Source organism: Dicentrarchus labrax, unplaced genomic scaffold (assembly GCF_905237075.1).
Source record: "Dicentrarchus labrax unplaced genomic scaffold, dlabrax2021, whole genome shotgun sequence".
Taxonomy (NCBI): Eukaryota; Metazoa; Chordata; class Actinopteri; family Moronidae; genus Dicentrarchus; species Dicentrarchus labrax.
In genome coordinates this window covers 16,356,073-16,379,794 of record NW_026136715.1, presented here as the reverse complement: position 1 = coordinate 16,379,794, position 23,722 = coordinate 16,356,073, and the positions used below count along the sequence as shown (strand labels likewise).

General features: G+C 40.8%; 4 protein-coding genes across 6 annotated transcripts; 1 reads left to right on the top strand and 3 right to left on the bottom strand.

Annotated features, from left to right (window-relative positions):
• Positions 1 to 1,456: 1,456 nt before the first annotated feature.
• On the top strand, positions 1,457 to 10,146 carry inavaa (innate immunity activator a). 2 transcript variants are annotated; one of them, XM_051425412.1, is made up of 10 exons: positions 1,457 to 1,524; positions 5,474 to 5,569; positions 6,221 to 6,354; positions 6,527 to 6,649; positions 6,739 to 6,973; positions 7,069 to 7,122; positions 7,485 to 7,710; positions 8,036 to 8,185; positions 8,276 to 8,963; positions 9,331 to 10,146. In XM_051425412.1, exons 2-10 carry the CDS (start codon positions 5,506 to 5,508, stop codon positions 9,421 to 9,423), a joined length of 1,767 nt encoding a protein of 588 aa, XP_051281372.1. In that variant the 5' UTR covers positions 1,457 to 1,524; positions 5,474 to 5,505; the 3' UTR covers positions 9,424 to 10,146. The 2 variants fall into 2 exon arrangements, with proteins under 2 accessions (XP_051281372.1, XP_051281371.1); XM_051425411.1 differs by lacking the exon at positions 1,457 to 1,524 and adding an exon at positions 4,186 to 5,386.
• Positions 10,147 to 10,227: 81 nt separating this feature from the next.
• On the bottom strand, positions 10,228 to 15,274 carry si:ch211-163l21.11 (inositol 1,4,5-triphosphate receptor associated 2). Its single transcript, XM_051425413.1, has 13 exons — positions 15,002 to 15,274; positions 14,830 to 14,893; positions 14,666 to 14,738; positions 14,549 to 14,576; positions 13,378 to 13,518; positions 13,165 to 13,296; positions 12,064 to 12,217; positions 11,944 to 11,981; positions 11,799 to 11,849; positions 11,580 to 11,713; positions 11,367 to 11,498; positions 10,573 to 10,686; positions 10,228 to 10,484 (listed from the first exon to the last, which is right to left on the bottom strand). Exons 1-13 carry the CDS (start codon positions 15,011 to 15,013, stop codon positions 10,352 to 10,354), a joined length of 1,206 nt encoding a protein of 401 aa, XP_051281373.1. The 5' UTR covers positions 15,014 to 15,274; the 3' UTR covers positions 10,228 to 10,351.
• A 1,039-nt stretch (positions 15,275 to 16,313) lies between these two features.
• Positions 16,314 to 18,465, bottom strand: rpl10a (ribosomal protein L10a). The gene is made up of 6 exons (XM_051425414.1): positions 18,378 to 18,465; positions 17,893 to 17,964; positions 17,728 to 17,808; positions 16,914 to 17,062; positions 16,642 to 16,814; positions 16,314 to 16,526 (listed from the first exon to the last, which is right to left on the bottom strand). The coding sequence occupies exons 1-6, from the start codon at positions 18,380 to 18,382 to the stop codon at positions 16,356 to 16,358; spliced, it is 651 nt and encodes a 216-aa protein (XP_051281374.1). The 5' UTR covers positions 18,383 to 18,465; the 3' UTR covers positions 16,314 to 16,355.
• Positions 18,466 to 19,592: 1,127 nt separating this feature from the next.
• On the bottom strand, positions 19,593 to 23,714 carry fance (FA complementation group E). 2 transcript variants are annotated; one of them, XM_051425907.1, is made up of 10 exons: positions 23,421 to 23,714; positions 21,786 to 22,365; positions 21,533 to 21,577; positions 21,378 to 21,434; positions 20,862 to 21,005; positions 20,656 to 20,779; positions 20,235 to 20,310; positions 20,060 to 20,126; positions 19,836 to 19,961; positions 19,593 to 19,741 (listed from the first exon to the last, which is right to left on the bottom strand). In XM_051425907.1, the coding sequence occupies exons 1-10, from the start codon at positions 23,633 to 23,635 to the stop codon at positions 19,637 to 19,639; spliced, it is 1,539 nt and encodes a 512-aa protein (XP_051281867.1). In that variant the 5' UTR covers positions 23,636 to 23,714; the 3' UTR covers positions 19,593 to 19,636. The 2 variants fall into 2 exon arrangements, with proteins under 2 accessions (XP_051281867.1, XP_051281869.1); XM_051425909.1 differs by having other exon boundaries at positions 21,786 to 22,248.
• Positions 23,715 to 23,722: the final 8 nt, after the last annotated feature.

Below are 23,722 nucleotides of genomic sequence, written 5' to 3'. Positions count from 1 at the left end.
CATTCCATCACGGGACGAGAGGAGAAAGCACAGGCCATCTGGAGGAGGCTTTTCAGGATATATAGGCTAGGAATACCCCAGGGCCTGGTTAAAGCACTGGAGACATTTGGAAGAGTCAGGGAAGCCTAAAGGGAAATAAAAAAGTAGCCAGTTTGTTATTTCAGACTTATATTTAGAATAAGTAACACATCTCATACACAAATGTGCTGCTACACACACTAACCCAATGTGCTACTACACATAATCATTAGGGAAAGAACGATTAGATCTTCATGTAATCAGCAAATTGTACTTAAATTATTAATGTTAAGTAAACATGCTCATTATTTAAAATGAGATTGTTATATAGCCTTTTTATTTTTATATTGCATATATAATATATATATTATTGTATATATATAATACTGTATTATTGGTACTGATAAATTACCATGTAAGCAGAATTTTAATGTTGTAGCAGGGTGAGGTGGAGCTGTTGGGATAACTTAATAGCATACAATATTTTCTATGCTCATAACAGACTGTAGAAATGTACAAGAAATGTACATTAACTCACTTTATGTTACTCCACTACAATTCAGAGGCAAATATTATGCTTTTTTATTAGTTTATTTCAGCTTAATGCTACAAAATATGATCAACAAATACATTATAATGCTATTATAACAATAAGGATTTATTGATCTGTTCAGGGAAATTCACAAGCTACCCAGCAGTATATAAGATACTATATAAAATATATATAAATAAATTAAAATTAGCCCCACATTTGCAGCATACACATTAATAATCATAATTTAATTTCTGCACTGCAATAGTTACTAGTCACCAGTGCAGGTGACACAATAAAGAATAAAGTAAGCAAAAAGGTACAAGAAGGCCATATACATCTTTGTTTAAATAAATCTTATTCCTGTCTATGTTAATCAACAATTACATCGGTCTACAATATAATTATGTTTTTATGTATTCTGGGATTTCTGAGAAGGGGTGAATGCTCATCATCATGGCGGAAGGAAGAGGTGAGTGTGGTCTTGTTCACCACCACCACTTGCTTACCAGCTGTCCTGGGTTTTTACCAAAAACTCATCTCTCCCTCCGGCCATTCCTCTTTCTTTGTGCCCCTTTCTCAAATTAAAAGCCCCCTCAGTAAGTCGCGTGCTGTGTCAATACTCAGAGCGTGTCTGGAAAGTCAGCAGCGTCGGACCACACCATTGTGAACGAGTCTGGGGGGATCACTGGCACAAAAAATATATTCTTCCATGTTAAAACGTACCATAGAGACAATAAATACATTTCAGATAGTTTAGGAAAGAATAATGTCGGCTTAAGTAAACATAAGTAGAAATGATTTACCAAAACATACTTTTAGAAATAATTAATTAAGCTCATCCCCTTTAACGAGAAGGTTGAGTTGCCTGAAACAGATGTCCCAAGCTACTCTCACATCGGAGCAGAGAAAGTCAGAAGAACTCCTGCTGCCTCAGAGAGGATGCTGTAGAGGAGCAGATATCACACTACAAGGTATGAACACAATTATTTCTGTAGGTTAACAATGTGATAAAAAGGGGATACACCTTACAGGGAAGGAGTGGCAACAGCAGTGCAACCGGTATTTATTAACGTGTGAGATGTTGTTATAAGTCAGTAAACTTATAGAGATATTAGCTTAACTGAATTATCTATTGCGGGTATTATTACACTTACAAATGGAAACACTTTCACATGCCATTATAATGAGTGTTGTGTAAAGTAACTAAACTACTAAAGTACATTTACTCACTACTCAACTTCGACAACACTTTAGTTCAGAGGGAAATATTGTACTTTTTACTTTACTACATGTATTTAACAGCTATTGTTGCTAGGCACTTAAAAGATCAACATTTTACATGCACAACGCAAATAAACTGATGCATTTACTTTTGATACTTTACATTTTGTTGATATTTCTGTACGTTTACTCGAGTAACATTTTACAAGCAGGACTTGTAATGGTATATTTTCATAGTGTGGTATTACGATTTTTATTTAGTAAAGTAATCTAAGTGCTTTTTCCACAAGTTCTCTTCATCTTCCAAAAAATACTTAAATACTTAAATACTTACTTATAAATAAAGGTATGTGTATTCAAAGAGTTAAAACCACTCAGTATTGAAACTATCAGACTAAGCAATTATGATGAATGAATACAAAACAGCTGTGTTGGAAGACTGTGTTGAGTCTCTGCAGTTTAGTCACTTGCTGTGTATTGTACCTACATTATGAACAGGTTGCTTTCACTGTAGGGCTTTTGTGGGGCAACGTGCTGGTCGGTGGGATTTGTTTGTGTCCGCGACAGCAGAATAAACACAATCTCCTACAGTCCACATGTTGATAGACATGCAGTGCTGCTGCGGGTGCTAAACACAACACCTCTATGCTGTTATGCCCCTGGAGTCCCCCCTGTTCTTTTGTCAACGGTGGGTACTTGTGGGTGAAAAGCTGTAACCACATCCTGCCAATGGCATGGGATGACCATCAGTGTCCATTCAGAGGCCTCAGAAATGATGACTCAGAGGGACAAGGTGTCATGATCCCTGGCCAGCCCTTCAGCCTCTGGAGAACAATGGAGCATCTCTTCTTGCCCTCTGTATTTACGCTGTCGCTGGGCTGTGAAGGGGCTGGTGTGTCTGGCCAGCATATGGCCTCCAGTGACTGAGAGCAGGCCGATGTGGTGCTTATTACCCCTGCATTGTCTCTGCTGACAAACTAAGACCCCTGCACTACTTAATGGTGTTGATCTGACAAAGGAAAAGAGGCTGACACTGAAGAGAGCCTCAGATACAGACTGCTCATAACCTTTTTATGCTATCACACAGCCCCTTGTTTGCATTTTGTTGCAGACCGTGGAGTTTCCACACTCAGCACTGCTTCTTAAGACAAAGATCTGACTCCAGTGACGCGCTTTGTAATAAAACACTTCATTTTTTTCCCTGCTGCTGCTGCTGCTGCTCCCCCACATTGATGCACTTTTTCTTCCAGCAGCCCGTATTGTGTACAGAGTGGATCCATTTTGCTGAATGGATTTTGGCTTTTCATCAGACTCTGAAATAAGGCATGCTGTAAAGTCGTTTGGTTTCTTCCATAGTATCAGCACTCAGTGGCGAATCTTAATTACAGGGTTCGAACGGGCCTCGGTCTGGTTTCAGGCATCCCTCACTGTTTCCTCGGTGAAGCTGGTCCCCATTGGTAATTCCAGGGCCGACCACAGTGGTAATGAGCACGGTGGTGGTGGCGGCATTCCAGGAGATCGCTGCTCCAAAGGCTCATGGGAAAGGGTGGTGGGGGAAGTCTGGGAGACAGTGAATCCACATCATGATCTCTTGCCATAAACACCCACTTCCGTAGATGTTGCACCGTCACGGTCTGGCGAGCAGCGAGGATGGGTGGGATGATCAGCTCCCATCCCTGACATGTTCCTAGATAGTCGTAATTAGCGGTGATCAGACATTAAGATGTTATGACTACATCAATCAAGTCTCCTGGGTGGAGACTGTGCTATCAGGAGCTTTCCCTTCAGGAAATGGACTGCTATGCCTGTTGGACTCCATCAAGAACAGTATTGTTTTCTGGTTCTCCCTAAAAGTATAATTTCAACACTCCCACGACTCCAGGCTTTTATGAAAGCTATGACAAATGGCATAAACGTCTTGGCAATAAGCTGCAACTTCTAGTGAGATCTGCTGTTTTACCCGAACTCACCCACCCACCCACCCACTCACTCAGCTTAGACCTCCGACCACAAACTCTTGTGAAAGTCTTCAGAGAGTTATGGGGTGTAAGTGGGTAAATCCCACATTACCCTGCCTGTCTCTGATTACGAGGCTGGATTCCTGTTGACGTCTTTTAGTTTTCGATTGCTGCAGCATGGAGCCGTGTGTCTGAGAGTACAGCGGGCCCTCGACCTTGCACAGTAAAAACTCAGCACTGTTCCTTTCCCCACATCTCACTGCAGCCTTGTCTCAATATTGGCCCAACAACGCTGCTCAGGCCTGAAGCAGAGTTGTCAGCAGATATTGCGGCCACAGCAGATTATTGAGGCTGGTTGGTGGATACAGGGCCTTTGTTGTAGTGTTGTTTTACTGACTCGAGCTGCCTGTGCCTCATTGTGCTACCGGCTGCCCATAGCTGCGTCAGTTCACATGAGTTGCTGTCCTGAATGGGTCAGGCCAATGGGATACACAATAATATCCTGCTAGAGGAGGTTTTTCATCCACACAGGCTCTGTGTCTTCCTGGTCCCTACAGGAAAAGGCCTGATATCAATCTCCAAACACAGAGGATGAGAGTTGATGAGTACACACAGCGGGCTTAGCAACACTAAGTCACCTTGCCCCCCCCATAATAACACATCATTTACTTCTGGTATGAGTTTTTGTTTACATGATATTGACACAGAGACTGCTCTGGGAGTCATCAAGTTTATGATCATTTTTTAATGTGTGGTACTGAAGCAAGGCTGGCTAATAATATCCTTTAATCATGTTAGTGCCCCTAACATCATTTCTTGTGATCCGCCGGCGCTTTTGGGAGGGTTGTGGCAGACATGTGAGATCCAGAATAAATTGATTGACCTCAAAAAATGTAGGAAATAGAGTACTCTCTTTCGTCCTAAGGCGATTTCACCAAAACAGTTCCACAAAGACCTCCTGCCCAGGTTTTAAAAGCCTTGACTTATCTCTAAATGTTATCTCTAATTTGTTGTTGTCATTGTTTTCCTCCTCTTGCTGTCGTTCCTCTCCACATCTCGTTTTTGTTTATTGTCAGTCAGATGTTTAGTGGAAAGCGACAATGGACCAGAGCAGGCCATAAACATTAATTGTGCTCTGCCTGTTTGTGAAAGTGTGTTAGTGAAATGGGCAGTGTTGCACAGGAGTCAGCAGGGACCTTGTGATCTGATGCTGCGTGGACAAGCCCAGCATTGAGACATTCTTCCACTTCAAAGCCCCCAGAGGGTTTTCTGGACACTGGTTGAATAGGAGCCGAGGGAGGGGTGCGCGGGGGGAACAGGTGCAGTCCATGAGTGGGGTAATTCCCGCTGCCATCTGCTTTCTTTTTCGGGGTCTGGGCTCTTTAAACGCCCTCTGACACGCCTCATGGCGACACGCTCCCCTAGCCAGCCGCACCATGCCCCGTCACCATGGCACCACGATTTGGATTAACCCCCGCACATGTGCCGAGTCAACCATGGGGGTCTGCCTCTTTTGTGAATGAGCTGGGGAGGGAGAAAGAGGAGGAGGAGGAGGAGATGGAGAGCTGCATGGATAAGTGTGTGAAAGGACACTCGCCAGTCATTCACTTTTGTTAAGTAAAGCAGCCGGAGCGAGCCTGAATGAAGCCATGTGGTAGGAAAACAACAGGAGAGTCTCTATTCTTATGAGCAATCAATCTAATTTTTTACTAATCTGAGCAATTTCTTCTTATTTCAACAGGTATTTCTAAAACGTAAGAGCTGATAGTCGAGATGACGGCCATAGAGAGTAAAGAGGAGATCAGTGACACAGACAGTGGGATTATCTTGCACTCTGGTAAGAACATCAATACAAAATGCAAAAATATAGCATCTGATTTCCACATATGTTATATACAGCTTAGGGCTGCATGATCAATATAAAACACAAAAATACTACTGATATGGGGACAGCCAGCAAAATAAAATGTTGATTTATCACTTTTAACAGTCAGGAAATCATTAACAAATAAAATGATCTAATTGGTCACAAATTGCAATAAATAAGTTTACAGATGCAAAAGCAGATGTTAACTTTGGTTCACTCAAAAGGGAAATTTTATTAACTGTGTAGGCACAAAATCAGAACACACACCATTAAAACAAGACACACATAGTCCAGACATGACACACACCCAGTTTTGGTGACAGCCCACATGATATCACACCATGCAGGCAGGAAGAAAAAACTATGTAACAGCTTCAGCTTACAAAATACTATAATGTACTACTAAGTACCAGCTGCCCCACAGTGCTGCAGTTAATGCACGTATGTTACAAAATGTGATGCCAGGTGGGATATAAGAATTCCTGGCTCATCCATAGGAAATATATGCTAAACTATAGCAAGTCTAAATAAAAACAGTACATACAGTATATATAATAGAAGTTAGTCTATTAGCTTATACAGACCCCAATGAGAAAGATCCTGATCTGATCTTCTCTGCAGGTCCAGACAGTCCCACGTCCCCGGTGAAGGAACTGACCACCCACACCAGAGCCCTGAAGCTGAAGCACCAGTCTCTGGAGGAGCGTCTGGAGCTCTGCCTGCTGGAGCTCAGAAAGCTCTGCATCAGGGAGGCAGTAAGTAACTCATAAATGATGAACATGTGAACACTACCAAGACACTGTATTATGCTTTTATAAGTTCTAAGGAACTTTAATAGCTCTAGATGAGTGGTTATAATTGCATTTTGTGAATAAGGGTCACACTTTTATCTTTTTTGTAATCAACTGTTTTATTTTGAATTGACAGGAGCTGACTGGTAAACTGCCCTCAGACTATCCTCTGATGCCCGATGAGAAGCCACCACGGGTCAGAAGGAGGATTGGAGCTTCCTTCAAGCTGGACGAAGGTCTGATCCATCTGGATAAACAGGTACAGGCCAGCGTCAGTGTTGACTGCAGTAGTAGGCAGACTACAATTCATCAGCTTAAACTAAATCTCAGAATTTGTCTTTATCCCAGGATTCAGAGTTGCAAGCCCTGGAAACTGACTTGGCTCTTCAGCGACAGATTTATGAGGCGGCTCGCAAACTCTCCCTGGAGGGTCACCTCAGTAAACCACAGAAGAAGAGCCGGCTGCAGCAGTGCAAGAGAGAGGAGAAGAAAGTGAAGGATCTGCAGGAGGCCGTGTTCAAGCACAGGATCAAGAGCGAGTGCAGCTCACCGTGTATCACAAGCTCAACCAGCCAAAACAAAGGTGAGTGACACTGCTGCCCTCTTCAGGCCAATCTATGCACTGCGCTCATGAACACAACAGTGGACACTTCTAATATGATCCCTTTCTGTATGCAGACCTGAACATGTCTGATGACAGTTCCCTGTCTGATGTGGTGGCCCTGGATGATGGTGAGTAGGGAGCACATTTACACATATACACATATACACATATTGAAGATTATCATCACTCTCTTACGAACATGCTTTGATTTAGACATATAGTAAAAACATGTATGGATGTAATTAAGTACTAGGATCTTTTAAACTTAAAGTAAAAGTCATGCATTCAAATTCTGTAATAGTAAAAGTACAAAAGTATTAGCATCAAAATATACTTAAAGTACTGGAGATATTTTGGGGTAGCATGATAATGTGCTAAAATGAATTAAATTAGTCAAAATGAATGAATCACCATTTCAACAAATTACAAACAAAAAATAAATAAAAGCATACTCTGACCATCCTCTGATGTTTTCTGTGATCATCCATAGACGTGGACTCGCCCAGCCCTCTCTCTCCTTCAGTGTTGGGCACCTCCTACTCAGACCCCCTCCAGCTATCAGTCGGGACCCTTCAGTCATCCCAGGAGTCATCAAGCCAGCTCAATGTGGGGCACGACCGCTCCCCTATCCAGAACTCTCCATGGAAAGAATCCAGTCTGGATCAGCCTTACCAGAGGGTCACTAAACCTCAGTCTGCTTGCAGCAGCAGATCCAGGTAGGAGTCTAAAGTGTAATAAGAACCCATCAAATACACAACTGTACTCGGTGGAGTGAAACTTGAGTGGCTGTTTTAACTTATATATTGGCAACAAAAATGTAACCATAAATAAACATGTATAACAACAATAAATTCATACATATTTTACATATTATTCTATCAACATGACTGTAGAGTAAACAAGGAGCTTAGTGTCGGTATTCATAGAGGTGACTTCCATTCAGTTTGTTTAAAAAGCTTAGAGCTGTTTGGATAAAACGCTCTCAGTGTCCTTACAGAAAGCTCATCATCACATCATCCTTTGCATTTTTGTTGTGTGCAGTAGTCCAGCAGGAACCCAGGTGTCTGTCGAGAGCTGCAGGATTCCCCTCTCTCAGTTTCTCAAGAACTCGGCTCTGCGTCACAACCACTCCACCAGCGCCCCCTCCACCCCAGAGCTGCACGTGCGCCGACAGTACTCCCAGTCCTTCAGGTACACAGATAAGTCAGATACATTAAAGCACTAATGCACAAAGACCATAACAACCTCTGTTATATGATTTTACATGATGTGTCTCCTCAGACTTCCCAAAAGTAAGCCATCTGCTGACAAGGAGCGCCTCAGCTCAGAGAACAATCGAGGGCGAGCCAGGCTGCCTCAGCGGCGCTGTGCGGCGGACTTCATGGTGCGTTCTCCAGAGTACTCTCCTCTGCGCCCTTACCAGTCCAGCTCTGAGGACAGCAGCTCGGAGCACTCTTCCTCCTCTTATATTAGCTCTCCCAGCAGGGACGGACCCACTGAGATCCCAAAGCTCTGCCCGCCGCCATACGGATTCCACTTTGGAGCACAGAAGAAAGGGCTCTCCAGCTTCTCCAACTCACACAAGAACTACAACCAGTCTCAGCCCAACCCCGGTTACATGAGGGCTATGGCCGAAGATGGCCCCCTCTCCCCTCAAGACCTGGATATGGGAAAGTGCTTCCTGTCCTCCCCTCCTGTGGCATGCAACCCTCAGCAAAGGCAGTGGCAGGAGGGAGCATCGTCCCCTAGGAGAATCCTAAAGCCCCCTCCGCCTTACACCAGGCTGGTGCGAACGCCCTCGCTGAAGGAGTACCCGAACCACGCCATCAGGCTGATGCCCAGGGAGATTGTGTCAGAGGAGCTGAAGTCCTGGCATCAGAGGAATCAACTGCAGAAGTTACGACCAGGCTGCATGGATCAGCAGAGTGTGAAGAGCCCCTTATCACCTCATCTGCCTCCATTCAAACAGGTTGGTACTAAATTTGTTTATTATTTGCTGCAACTTACAATTATTTTAATCAGCGATTAGTCTCTGCTGTTTGGTCTATAAAAATACCCATTTCCTGCAGTCCAAGACATCTTCAAATGTCTCGTTTTGTCTGACCAACAGTTCAAAACCCAAAGTTATTCAGTTTACAATAATGTTAAGACATGGAAAAGAAACAAATTCTCACATTTGAGAGGCTGAAACAACTAATAGATTATTAAAAGAATCAACTAATCGCTGCCATTTATATATATATAAAATATATTACATTATTATATTATTATATATAATATAATAATATATATAACTGTATATAAGATGAACACTGATTTCATGACTGTTTTCACAGGGTTTGGGTAATGTGATTCTCCAGAGAGCTGCAGACGGGACTCCAGTCCAGTGGTTCATTGCAGAGGATGCTGAAATTGTGAGCCAAGTGTAGCTGAGACATCTACTGCTCTGCAGTATGTTCAGTAGGATGTGTGTTACTCCTTTCTATTTATCTCTGTATTTATTAAGGCTTTGGACTCTCTGTGAGATTATATGTTGACACGATGCAGAAAACGTGGACCTATCGGGACCCTGATGAGCACATTCCTCTCTCATCTTTTAATTTAAAACTTAACGTAAGGTCATATGCCAGTTTTATTTATTTTAAATTGTTTTCTAAAATATGTTTCTAAAGTTTCTGAGGTGAATTGAGCTTTCTACAATTTCATAAAGTAGATCATAAGATTTAAAAACAAACTTGCTGTGGTTTCCAGAATTTCTTTGTGGCTGGCACACATTTTGCACATAAAATTCACCTACAGTAGTTTTCAAATAAGTTTCCCCATTCTTAATATAATTTTTAATATTATTCTTTATTTATGTTATTGAAAGTTTCCCCCTTGCAGCAAAGAGACTTATTACTAACATGTTGATATACCTTTAAAAAGTGCATCGCTCTTTTTAATATATATAGTTAAAATTTAACATGTGCCTGACGTGAAGTAAGCTGAATCTTAACATTTGCTATTAACTCTATTAATTAATCACTGATGCCTTTAACAGTGGTTTGATGAATGTTTTCACTGCAGTATGGTGCTTTGTTACTAACCATGGGATTGTATCAGTTTTGATATTTTTTTTGTATATTTATAATAAAAAATACAACTGAAAGTTACATTGGTGGCATTGTTGTATGGAAGGTTGAGGTATTTTTTACGAACACAAAGTATTGAAACATGGATGAACCACCACAACGTTTTAAATCAAAATGTTTTGTATTCAAATACAAAGCGCTCTCCAGACTGAGGCAGTTACTTTCAGCTGGTGTACATACTTGATGTTTACAATACAGTCACAGATTTTAGTATAGATAAGCTCAATCACAAAGCTTCGAACAAGAAGTAAGTCAGTGTTATGACACAGAAGAGCACACACAGGTACATGCAGAGGAGCGCCCAGCGACAGCGATACAACCAGTGAGCCAGAGGACGTTGTCTCCACAAAGATCCATACCTGAGGAGAGCCGTCAGTCAGTGTCTGTCCAGAGGAAAATCATCACAGTTGATGAGAGATTTCTTTAAAACAACAAGTGTTGACTTACGTGCCCGCAGAAAGCCGTCGGTAAATACTTGAACTCTTTTTATCCTTGTCTGATTTCTTCTTTGATAACGCAGATTTGCCTTTGTGTCTCTGTCGCAATGTGTCCAAAGGAGAACTATAACAAAAAAGACAGGTTTTATAGGTGTGCTTATAGTTAAACTGTTCCAGTGCAGTCATTAATGCAAAGTTACAAAATAACAGAAAAAGCCGAGTTTTAAGGGCTGTAGTTTGTACAGGTGTTAAGTGTCTTTAAGTTACAGTTTCCAGGCCCACAGTCCATGGACAAAAAAAGACAGAAGATACAGAATAATATATCTAACCCTAACCCAATCATGTCATATGAAATTGTCAATATCATTACCAGTTACATTCTCTCAATAAACCCCCTCAGAAACTCCCAGAAACGAACCAGTATAACAGCAGCAGAGTCTGGGCCCAAACAAACTCCAACAACTACAACTCCTGCCGGTCTGTTTGTGTCGAGATCTTTGACCTTCCCTTGATATTATCCTGCACGTTTGTGGCTGAAGCACCAACAGTAACCATCTGTCCTCTTTATAAGTTGCCCTAAAAAACTGTAAAATGAAATAATTCAATGATGCTATGATCTCTTGTGACACTGAAACAGTTAATTGAACTTAAACTAACTTAATCAGTAGAAGAAGAAATATTTCTTTATCAAAGAGGAACAGGAACAAAATAAAAGAGCTTGAACAAACGTGGTGTTTACTGCAGCCGATTGCACAATGTGGTGTTTCTGCTATTTTGTCCAGGTACGGTGATTCTGAGTCATACGTTTTGCTTTGCTGTGTCTTTGTGGTGGTCAGTTCTTTTGATGGGAGGCACTCTGGGTTGGGGGTGGAAGAGGGCTCTGGAGGAAGCTGAGCAGCTGCAGCTTCTGGCGGAGTTTCATGTGGATCCAGCGGCCTGAAAAAACAGAGAAATGAGGTGATACACAATTCCTGACCATGTGGCCCAGATACAAAGCACAAACCGAGTCTAGCTGACCTGTCATCCACTGAGTTGCTGTCATCCTTGGTCACGACAGAGCAGCTGGACTCAGAGCTCAGGGATGGAGACGGGCAGCTGCGCACCGACTTCTTGCTGGAGGCCCGCTTCCTCAAGTCTCGCTTTATCTTCTCCTGTAAAAGAAGAGGACGCTCATTTTCTGGACGATAAAGAAAGTGTGAGAGTTCACTACAGAAACAGAAACGTACTCTTACTTACCTGGGCTTTGCTGGAAATGACTGATGCACTGACCCTTCGACGGCTGCTGCTCTAATGGAGGAAAGTGTGAGAAAAGGGAGATTGAAGTGATGGAAACTTAGTAGGGCTCATATTAGATGGTACAAGGTACCAAATATCTGAATACCTGCTGAAAACTTCTCCTCCTGTCACTTTCCTCTTGATCTACAAAAAGAGATCCAGCGGTCAGTCAAATATTGCACAAGACAGCAGGATAAAGACAAACACCACGGGCAGTGTCAGAGACCTGGAGGCGCTCCGGGGTCGATGTTTCTGGGGTAGTACTGCTGCTGGATCACCTTCTTGGCCTCCTCCATCTCTGCTGCGTTTCTGTCATGTCGTCTCCTCAGATTCTCCACATGAGCCACCATGAGCTCGACTGCCCGACTCACTCGAGCCTCCTATCATTAAACACACACTGAGTGTATGTCATACAGCAAGAGCACAGCACTATTATGTGTCTATTGATGGGATACTAACAAAACATATAAGTTGCTATTAAGAGCTTTAATGTACATAAATAATTTCAGTGTGCTACAGGTCAATAACTGATGAGTTACAGGTCAATATAAGACAGAGATTAGTTGTGAGCTCACATTTAACTGAAGGATCTCACTGTCGGTGCTCTCAAACAAACACATAAATCTGTTTTTACCAACTCAAAACACTATAAACTACATCTCTCAAAAGTGTTTAAATAAAATCGGTATATGGTTTATTGCATGTGACAGATTCTTTTTGCTTCTGACTGTTTGACACAGGTGTGAAAGAAGACTTTGAAGAGCATTTGGGCAAAAAAACATTTGTTTAAGGCCCTGAAACCTTTCTTACTATGAGAAATGGGGGACTACATGAACACAAGCTTTTCTGTTAAAGTTATAACTGTTTTGGTTATTTCACATGAGGGATTTCTTTATTTGTGCTCTGTTGAAAAACGGTGAAACCACATTATTTATATGAACCAGTAGCTTCAAACATTTAAATTAAAACGTGATGACAGTTTTTTTTTTGCTTATGTTGAAAGACTGTCAATCAAAAGTGAGTTGTTGTTTTTTTTTATTATTGTTAAACTCTTTTTTAAAGAACTTTAACTTTGATTGTTGCTTATTTAGTGATTCATTTTTAATATGTAATTTCTTGAATTTTTAGGCTTAGAGAGGTCAGAGTGTTTAGTATTTCACAAGGAAAGGCTGAAATGAGTTATTGAATTGTAAGAAAGAAATGTTTCTTTTTATGTCTTTATCTCTCTAATCATTCTGTGATTCATCAGTTATTCTGGGACTCAAAGGTTGGAAAGTCTTTTAGCCACTGAGCCATCCTAAAATAAAATAGGAGCAGCTCACTGTACCTGGTGCACAGCACCGAGCACCTCGGCTGTGTTGGAGATTCGTTCCACAGTCCCACCGAGGATGTCCAGAGACAGCTCGAGCCTCTGCAGGATCTTACTGCGCTGACTGTCCAGACACAGGTCCTTCAGTGTCTGAAAACACACACAAACGCACATGTGTACTCGCTCTCTGGTGGTCTCATTAAGGCTCATTTCAGATAATCTGTCATTTACCTCGAGGGTTTCCTTGCCTCTGCTCAGCTCCAGCTGGATGTTCTCCTCGGCCAGGTTGCGGGCGTGCTCCTCCGCCTGCAGCCTCTGCTTCAGGGTGTACTGATCACAGCGAAAGGCCAGGGCGATCTGAGTGAAGGCCGCCTGGGAGAGATATCCATCATTTTTAATGCACCCTTACATTTTAGATGTTTATGTTCTGTCAGGTTTTAATCCCTGAAGCTGGACTGGATTTTTTTATGGTTGAAATGACAACAAATACAGAAAGAATCCAACTTATATTAAAAGATGCATTAATTAACTTTTTTTGAGAAGTAAAAGTACCAGATTTACTGATAGATAATCTGTTGTCTGAATATTTATATATTCCACACAAAATCAATAACCTTAAAAACCACATACAGACAAAAAGTTACTATTAAAACATTAAAGGATAGGTTCACAATTCTTAAAATCAGTCTTCAAACAGTTTGTCAGTGACCGTATGAACACTGAATCAGGTTTATCTTACTGCAATCATTCCTCCTGTTTATACAGGCCTTTAAATCATACGACTCCTTCCAGTGTAAGCAAGATTAGGATATTTCAGAGTCTATCTGAGGCTTATATGTGTCTTCGTTTAATTAAATTCAGTGGATAATTTTTTTTTTGCTATAAAATTCCCTGTTAATGTTTCTCTGTTTATTTGTTGTGGAAGAATAGTAACTGACAACACATTTGGATTTTGCATTAAAAATACAGTAAAGATATCTAACTCTCTAAAGCCTCAGATTTACTCGTGATACATTTGTGAATACATACAGGACTGTGGATTTGTCCTCCGTCACTTACACTGAAAGTGCATTAGGAAAGGGGCTTTTTAAAGGGTCATTTTTGGTTTTTTTTATTGCCTTAGAAGCAACCAAAGAGAACCAGGGAACCCGGGCCACTTTAACAAGGACTCCACCTGGTGAACTACCTGGGTACACACCAGGAAAGGATCTTTAAACAACCAGTGTGAACAGGAATTATTATAACAAGCAAAACCTTTTTTCCATTTGAAAACTTAAAAACAGCAGACACACTGAGCAAACAATACCCAAATATGAAGAACATAAAACGCACATGGAGGCCATCACAAAGAGGAAATGTAACCTGTGTTTCATCCTGGTGAGTAAGAAGTGAGCGACCTTACCTCCAAATCTTTCTCTGACATCTCTACACTGTTAGGAAACAAAACAATCAAAGGCTTAATGAAAAGTTTGATTATTAAGTCATATTATTTAAATAAAATAAATGTGTGGCAGATCACCCGTTGAGGCCCACTCGCTCTATGATGGACAGCTCGCTCCAGTTTGTGACTGGTGGCTCCTCCTGACTGGTTTCTGTTGTAAAGACACAACCCGGTTTAAATGCAGAGCCATGGTTACTGTTTGCTGGATGTTTTTATGGACATTTTATAGCTTTATAGTTTACCTTCATCACTGTCGTCACTGCCCAGCATGGTGGAAGGACAGTAGCTGTTTGTCTCTGCATCAGGCTGAAAGTAGTACAGGAACTTTACATCAGTCTCTGAACCACACAGCCATTAAACATTTATCAGTGTCAACAGGAAGAGGAAGGACAGCTGGGAGATTATTTGACTCACCTGAGCGTCCATCGTGTCTTCACTAAAATAATCCAAGAGTCTTACTCAGGTAAAAACCAGATTCAATTATTGAAATCCTCTTCAGTCGACAGCAGATTGTTTAGGGTTGCTGAAATATATTCTCATAAATTCCTGTCTGCGTTTGGTTCATTTCTCCGTCAGCCTTTCTCCCGTACTGAGAATAGATAATCCTATTAAGAGATCCACAGTCAAACCAGAGCAGGACGACCGCCCCAGGAGGCTCATGGGTAGTGATGGCTGTACCTGTTGCAGCGGTTTTATCTTTTGTAAATACATGGTGGTGTTGTCCCAGCTGATGAATCAGATGTGCCGTTCCCATCACCCTCAGCGTCATCTGAAGAGGGGAATATTTGGGTCCTAAATATAGTCTTCACTAAATCCAAACACTTCAGATAATAAAGGATTCAAACTGTTACTGTCACTGAACCTGACACAAAGGGCTGTACGGGCTCCAACAGCCTGTTCACTGTTTTTCACTGATTTATAGCTCTAATGTATCATGTGAGGGGGACCCCGTCCTTCATTTTGCCCTTTTGAAAAACTAAAAATTTCAGGTTTTCAGAAATAGTCATAAATTGCAGGATATATTTTACATAAATATATTTGTGTTTCTGGTTCCCAACTGATTTGCTTAAACTGACAACCTGATATTTTATGGAGATTTCATATTATATTCAATGCATAACAGCAACAGTACAGAACATCTGACAAACAGTACAATAAACAAAAATAACTGTAGGAAGTTTGTGTAAAACTTCCAATTTCCTGTGAATATTGCAGTTTTCCATATATATATATTTTTTTAATCTTTTCTGTATTTGTATGTCTTTTTTATTAAACATAAATGAATACTTTTCCTTTGACAAATTCTGTGTTTTCTTCTCCCTGAAATTGTTCTATTAGCTCTTTAGTTGTTTTAACTGGTTGTTTAACACTGTTCAGGTCTTCTTTTATAATCTAAATCAGGGGTTGCGCAACTTTTCCATACCAAGGCCCCCAAAAATAGTGCTACGATTTTGCACACTCTCCATCCTCACATTGAACTAACAAAAGAGCTGCACACAGATGCAAACGCATCAGTAAGCACCACATTTTGATGACATTTACTGCTAATAAAGGCTATATTATAGAGTGGAGCAGTGTTAAGCCGTAACAAGGTTCGGTCGCAGTAGAAAAACTTTGCAAACACCCCAAAGTCAAAATATATTGACATCCATGAACTTTTAAAGTTTCACATTAATAAATCCTTAACAAATCTGAACAAAGAAAAAAACATCCAAAAGCAGCAAACTTCGGAGCATCTCCACATTTTTATTTATAGAAAAGCTATCATTTAGTAGAGGCGCTGGGGTTTGCCCATGGTGCTCTTGACGTAGAGGGCACGCACGTTCTGCCAGTTCTTCTTCAGCAGGGACACCAGGAAGTTCACAGCCAGGTGGATGTTGTACACAAGCTCGTCCTCTGTCATCTTCACGTGTCCTACAGCTACAGCCAGACACAGCACCTACGACACAAAGTAAACGTCAATATATTGTGCAGAAACCCAACGCAACAGTGTTTAAAACAGATAGAAACTGGCAGTAACATCAACATGTACTCAGGAGTGCAGCTCAACGAACCTTCTTCATCTGGAATTTGATTGTGGATTTGACCTCGTCCACCTTGGTATTCATGTTCTCATTGTGGGTGAGCAGGGAAGGGAACTTGCCAGCCTTGTTCAGCCCAGGACCCAGGATACGAGGGATCTGCTTGATCAGAGACTCAGAGGCCAGGAAAGCGTCATATTTCTTGGCTATAAGGGGACAGTAGGAAACAAAAGATTAGTGTTTAAAACAGCCCGTTGGGAGTTCAATCGCCACAAATCAGGAGTCTCGCGATGTCAACTTCATACCGAGCTTCTTGACCATCTTCTTGTTCTTGTTGAGCTTCTTGAGAGCCTCGATGTCCATGTGTGGCAGTTCGGCGGCTTTGGCCTCGTCACAATGCTGCTGGTCTCCCAGGACGCACACGGAGAACTTTGGCCTGGGGAGAGTCTTCAGCCTGCGTATCAACAAAGACGTTAGAGAGACCGCTCACGACCGCGCGTCAAACCCAAGGACCATCAGTTGGAAGTAAGGCAGCGTATAGTCGTGGTTGACGGCTTGAATCTGCACTTTTAATTCATTATCAGACCATATAGGACAACAAATGTATGCGTTTACTGTCCTAGATCTCATTATGTAGATGGAGTGGAAATAGAAACGACACAAATTTGTGATGAAAAATGCAAAGTGTACTAAAATCTCTAAATCAGACACATTGAAACTTAAATACTCTGCCGTCTCCAAATGACACCGTCCTGATTTAACCGTGTAATAGAAGAGTTCTTACCCATACCACCACTGTGATCGGTGTCCAGCAGACCTCTTTGGTAATAATTGGTCGGCATGAGGACATGAACTTAGCAGCTCAGCCACTCAAAACCTTCCCTCATGTTTTAAGACCCAGGGTAGGGGTCCGTCTGCATCACCTCCACCAGCCGAGGCTGGGTCAGTTCAGTCAGACTACCCAGAGTACTTCTCCATGTCTGCCCCTGGCCTGTCTTTTTTTTTTCCTTTCTTTTACACTTTACAGATTTAAATGCCTTATAACAGGCTGATTTTAAAACTCAGACAGGGCTGGAAGCACACAGGGAAAAGGTCGGGTGAAACAGTAAAAGGTCGAACCTGACAGTGCCGGAGAAACGCTTGTCCTTCTGGGGATCATAGTTTTTCAAGCTGATCTGCAGCTCCACCGTCTCCACGAACCTACAAACAGATGCAGTTGGATCAAAAATATCCCGTTCCTGAGTTTGAACTCCAGGTTGAACAGTTTTCCTCACGTAAACTTACTTCCTCGGCTTGCCCAGAGAGCCCTGCAGGACCTCCTTTACGGCTTCGTACAACGTATCCCTGGAGACCTTACTGTAACATAAAAATGATCACAAAACATGTTAAAGTAGAGGCCATTAGTGGATTACCACTCTGAACCCAGTCCCCTATGGTGGTCTACGGCAGCGAATAAACAGGTTCGAAGTCGGGAAAGATTTTCTCTTTAATATAATCTAGGAGAGTTAACATGTACATCCGATGCTGAATTATTCTCTAAAACATGTGTTAAACGTGTGGATGACGGCGGATTACATCTCAAATTTAACGTGGACCGGCAGACGACCCGGTCACATACGTCACGTTTAGCGCCACGTAACTGTGACAAAAAGGACAAAACAACGTAACTGCCGATCAATATATCAATATATGAACACGACGTGTTTAAAGGACCCCGTGTAGCCCAGAAAAACATTTATTTCTGCACATTATTTGTTACATTAGCTGACCTCATTTCAGCGGCTCGTCCCTCTCCTCTTCTTCGCGGAAAAAGGAAGTTCAGCAGGAAGTTACGCAAAATAAAGGCGGCCGCGCGGTGACGCCATCAAAATGCGCACACGAATTGTTTTGTATTACACACCAGAAATCTAAAATATATCTCTCATAATCTCTTGTTATTATTAAAGACAATATTTGGTTCAACTTAGAGGACTAAATAGTCATAAAAGATTTAACATAATTATTATTATTATTATTATTATATTATTATTATTATATATTATTATATATTACTATTATTACTATTATCATTATTATTATTTATTATTATTATTATATATTATTATTATATATTACTATTATCATTATTATTATATATTATTATTATTTCTATTATATATTACTATTATCATTATTATTATATTATTATTATTATTATATATTATTATTATTTCTATTATATATTATTATTATTATAATATATTATTATTATATATTATTATTATTAATAAATATTATTATTGACTAAATGTAAAGGCTTCCAATATAAGATCCTCTTTTCTTTAAACGACATATAAAAATACTCTTGTGAAATGTAAAAAAACAGAACAGCATACAATATTATAAGAAAAATGTACTAAATAATGTATATATATATCTTTATAAATAGTATTATTATAAGTATTAAAAGTACTCAGTACGCAGCAGAGTGCACATACAGATGCCTTAATATGTAAGCAACATTTTAGTGTTGAAGATGGTTGAGGTAATGTTATGATCATAATACAAGCTATTTTATAAGTAAAATCTTAATCTGCAGGGTAATTCACTAATAATTGTAAGTAAAGTACATTATTTCCCTCTAAAATGAACTGAAATATCCAGTGATCTACCTCAAAACTGTATTTAAGTTCAGTACTGAAGCAAAAACATTCCACCAATATATGTTGTTAATGTTAACAAATACTTTGCTCAGAATTTAAAGGACTCACACACTGAAGTCGGGCAGCACTATGCACGTACACACATACATGATGACAACAGAATAAGCTTGAATTGCGACACCAACATTTCAAGTAAACAAAAGTCATGAATGCAGAAGTCAGCATTTTACAATCTGTTTTATAAGACCTGACTCAGAGGAGAAGTTTAATGTTTTTATGAGTCAAACTCGTGAAATGCGGTCTCTCATTTTCAAATCAAAATATGAAGAAGTAGACAACAACTTATTTAAACTGGTTTATTAACATACATTGGTTCAGATGAAACTTCATGAGTGTCTGATTCTTTTCAGGGCAGCTTGGAGAGATTTTTTCAAGAAGGTCTCATTTAACATCAGGCAACCGTGCAGGGATTGTTTATGTGCAGCAGTCACCTGGCAAAACACATTAATACATATGCAGAAAGATTACAAATAATATTTCATACGCTGTTCAGCCATTGTGCATAATATAAATGTACAAACTTACATAAGTGCTATATTTGGTGAGAACAGTGAGCATCATTTTGGCGAACTGCACAGACTTTGTGAATTGAGGACCCTGGCTGACGAGCTGTTCGGTGAACTTTGTGAACAGTTCTTCACTCAAGTCAGGCTGAAAAAAAAACCAGAAAACAAGGCAACTCAATAACAGTGAATATTATGACTAAGTGGTCTTGCAGCACTTTTTCCACGCATAAACATTCACATTACCTTGGAGTCTAGCAAACTGTGGATGATGGAGAGCACTGCCTCACTCCACGCTATTCTGAAAGTCATTCTGGGGGGGAAAAAGGTAAAAGACTGCATCAACAAGCAACTAATAACCATATGAATCTATATTGTTTTATGCTTATTCGATACATATGCAGAATTTAAATGTTCTCACTGAAGCACCAGTAGTCTGTAATGGGAGTCCAGGCAGCCTTCTATCAGTCGGTTCAGCAGCTCAGCCTGTGGATTCCCTGACAACAAAACAAAGTTCAAAAAAGAGGATCAATTGATGTGAAAGGTGAGGAACAAGGTCATGGCTCAGCCCTTCATAACATCAAAGCATCTGTCCTGTTTATGTACACATGAACCAGGACACTGAATCCATGTCAGCTCCAGGGTTGCTGCTCTGTAACTAACTAACTAAATCCCTGTTCAGACCTGCTATTAACATGCGTCTTGGATGAGCTGATCCAAAGTGGACAGGAGCCCGGCAGGAGAGGCCTGCTTAGCTGTCCACTTGTGACTGGATTAATTAAGGCCTAAATGACACCCCTGTGACAGGCGGTGTTAATAAATGATTACAACCCTTTCCTCACCTATGTTCTTTTCCACTAGAACTGGTTCAATTAGAGCGTGGCACATTGGTCTGGGACAGCGGCTACACAGCATTGTCACTGCAGTCACTAGACATCTGGAGGCCGGTTCTGACAAGGACAGGACCTGCAGGTATAGTAAAACGATATCCTGTCAGTATCAAACCCACCAACACCTGTCGCATCCTTTTGCATATTCTGTGATGTACCTTCTCCAGCAGTAGGCTCTTGATGAGTGTTGCTGCGGTGCTGTAGCTGAGGTCAGGAGAGGGAGCCAAAATACTGCTGCACAGTTTAGGCAGAGTCTGCTGGGGTAAGTCGGGCAACCTCAGCGTGCTGCATAACAACTCCACCTAGAAAGGAAAGGAAGAGATATGTAGAGAGTGTAATATGACACTCAACTCACCAGTGGTAACTACAGTTGTAGTTGGTAATCTGTCTGTTTCTCACACTTGTTTAATGTAAGACAACAGATCTGAAATACACACTACCATTGTGAAACGTAATTATTTTTGAGTGATGTTTTGAACTCAAGTATTATTTCTGATCCTGTATTTTTATTGGAGTTGTGTTGTATTGTACAAGATGTATCTAATATTTTATTTCCCCATATTAACATCAGGTAGATAAAATGTCACCTTCAGTAGTGTGATTCACAGTGAACACATATAAAAGTATTATTGCAAACATTAAAAAGAGTCAGATATAACATTTTAAGGACATACTTGGCCGGGGTCACACTCGTTTAGTACTTTGAACACATCCGTGGAGCTCTGGTCCCACTGCAAACAACAACAACAACAATAATAATAATTATAGTAATGTTGAATGTCACTCTTAGTCTGTGCTGGCTGGAAGAAAGAAAACATTATTATCTTACCTCTGTCTGACTTTCCAGTAATTCTTTTATTTGAAGAACAGCGACCTAAATAAACACAAAAATAGGCCATACTTTGTTATTTAACCTGTTCTATGAAAATAAAAATAATGGTCCGATTAGTACACACAAGTTGACTGTGGGAACTTGCTATCCAATCTCTCATTTGAAAATTCTGTTCTTTAATTGAAATAAATCAAACTGGTAATATTGTGAAAATGGATGATACATTTCAGGACAGATAGTCCGTCTCTACCTTGATATGTTCAGGCAGAGCATCACATGGTTGGTCCGGTGCTGGTTGCAGTTCTTCTGCAGAAGTTTCTGCCACAGCATCATTTTCTCTTCTTCCTGATATCTCTTCTTTCACACTCTGTTCTTCAGCATCAAGACACTCACTGCCACAGACATCTACCTTTATCCGTTTACTCTGCTGTCCTGTTTCATCACCATCTGATGCGACAAAGCTGCTCTTCCTTTTCCTTTGTGTCCCCAGCACTGATAAACCAGATGCACTCTGAGATCCGGACTCTACACTATGACCGCTGAAGCACTTGGCCCATCCTTCAGTCTCACCAGAACCAACCAAACGCTGTGACAGCTCCTTGAGTCTCTGGCTGCACAGCAGAGTGTACAGAGGCTCTTCACTGTGGGCCCCCAGGTTTCTTTGCAGCTGTCTGACCAGAGTGGAGACCCAGGGGCTTGGATGAGGGTCCTGGCTGAGGCATTTGAGCAGATGGAGGACAGCGGTTCGTGGAAGAATCGAGTGGACCAGATGGAGGAAGGACAGCAAGTTTTGTTTGAATAAGGCTGGGAACAGGCACACCAGGGGTTTACTACAATAGGTGAGAGAATAGGTACAGGTATGTGACATAATAGGGTAGCAGATGCCAACGGTTTGTCTTAGGCTAGCACTTATGGACTGAATTTAACTGAAGATGATCATTTCATGGTATTAAGCAGAAGTCAATGGGGTAATGTTGTATTTTAGAGCAAAATCAGTGATCCAAATGTAGAGAAAACACCAGTATTAAAAAGATTTAACAAGAAATAAATAAACAACAGACCTATATTATGAATTAAATAATGAAATTGATTGAGAAAACACAGAATGCTGATAGAATAGGCCTTTCTGAGGACATTTTAAAAGTAGTAGTTCAAAGCTTAATTAATCTTTGTGGTTCCTAAAGTAGAGGTTGGACACCTTCCAAAGAAAGGAGGACAAGAGACAGTAAATGTGAGGGGTCATGAGATGATTAATGGGGGAAAAGGTTCTGCTGCACAAATGTGTATTCATTTCAGGGAATTTTCTTTTTTTTTTTTTTTAAACATTGGCTAATTTGTTGTTTAAATGAGGCCATCTGCATAGTTTAGAGGGGAAAAGCCTCTTTGATTAAACTGCCAGCCACCCAAATATAGGGTCCCAACTAGACAAAAAGATTGGGAACCATAGGTTTAATCTTTAGCAAAGTATTATATTGTATAAGCTTATCATACCTATTGCTGTAGTATAAGAAGTAACTTAGTACAAATACCTCAAAATTGTACTTCAGTCCTACTTGTAAATGTACTTAATTCTAGTGAAAAAGAGCCATTTTCTTTGTTAGTATTAGTACTGACATTTGGGTTTTATGACAATTTAAAATGCATTGATAAATTATAGGTAACATTAATAGTCTATGGAGTGAGTTTAATGTCAAGACTACACACAGCCTGTCAACAGTTTCTATAGCAACAGGAGTGTCCTAGCTTTGACGTTGCTAGGGTCAATTGCAGCAGAAAGAAATGTCTCCTACTCCCTGAGGGAAACCCAGTGACTTAATACCAAGTTAGCTCTAAGTTAACGTTACATGTGATTCCCAAAAAGCTACTGCGGTGAACTTTTACTTACACCGTTAGCGGCTGTGCTTCCATTGGTGCACAGGTTATTTCGTCTTGGCACAGTGTTTCTATAAAGCTGGACAGTGACAGTCCGGGGTCAGCCCGCTGCTGGCTGTGGAAGACGCTCAGAGCTCGGTGGGCACCGGAGGCTCCGGACAGAAGCGACCGGACCAGCAGCTTCGACTGCCCGTTGAACCGACTCAGAGACACGTTAATAGTGTCCATTACTATAAAGTTTCACACCGTGTTTGTCCAGTGCTTTCTAACCCGCCAGTTTTCATCAACATTTCTTCTTCGCGACGACAATTTGAC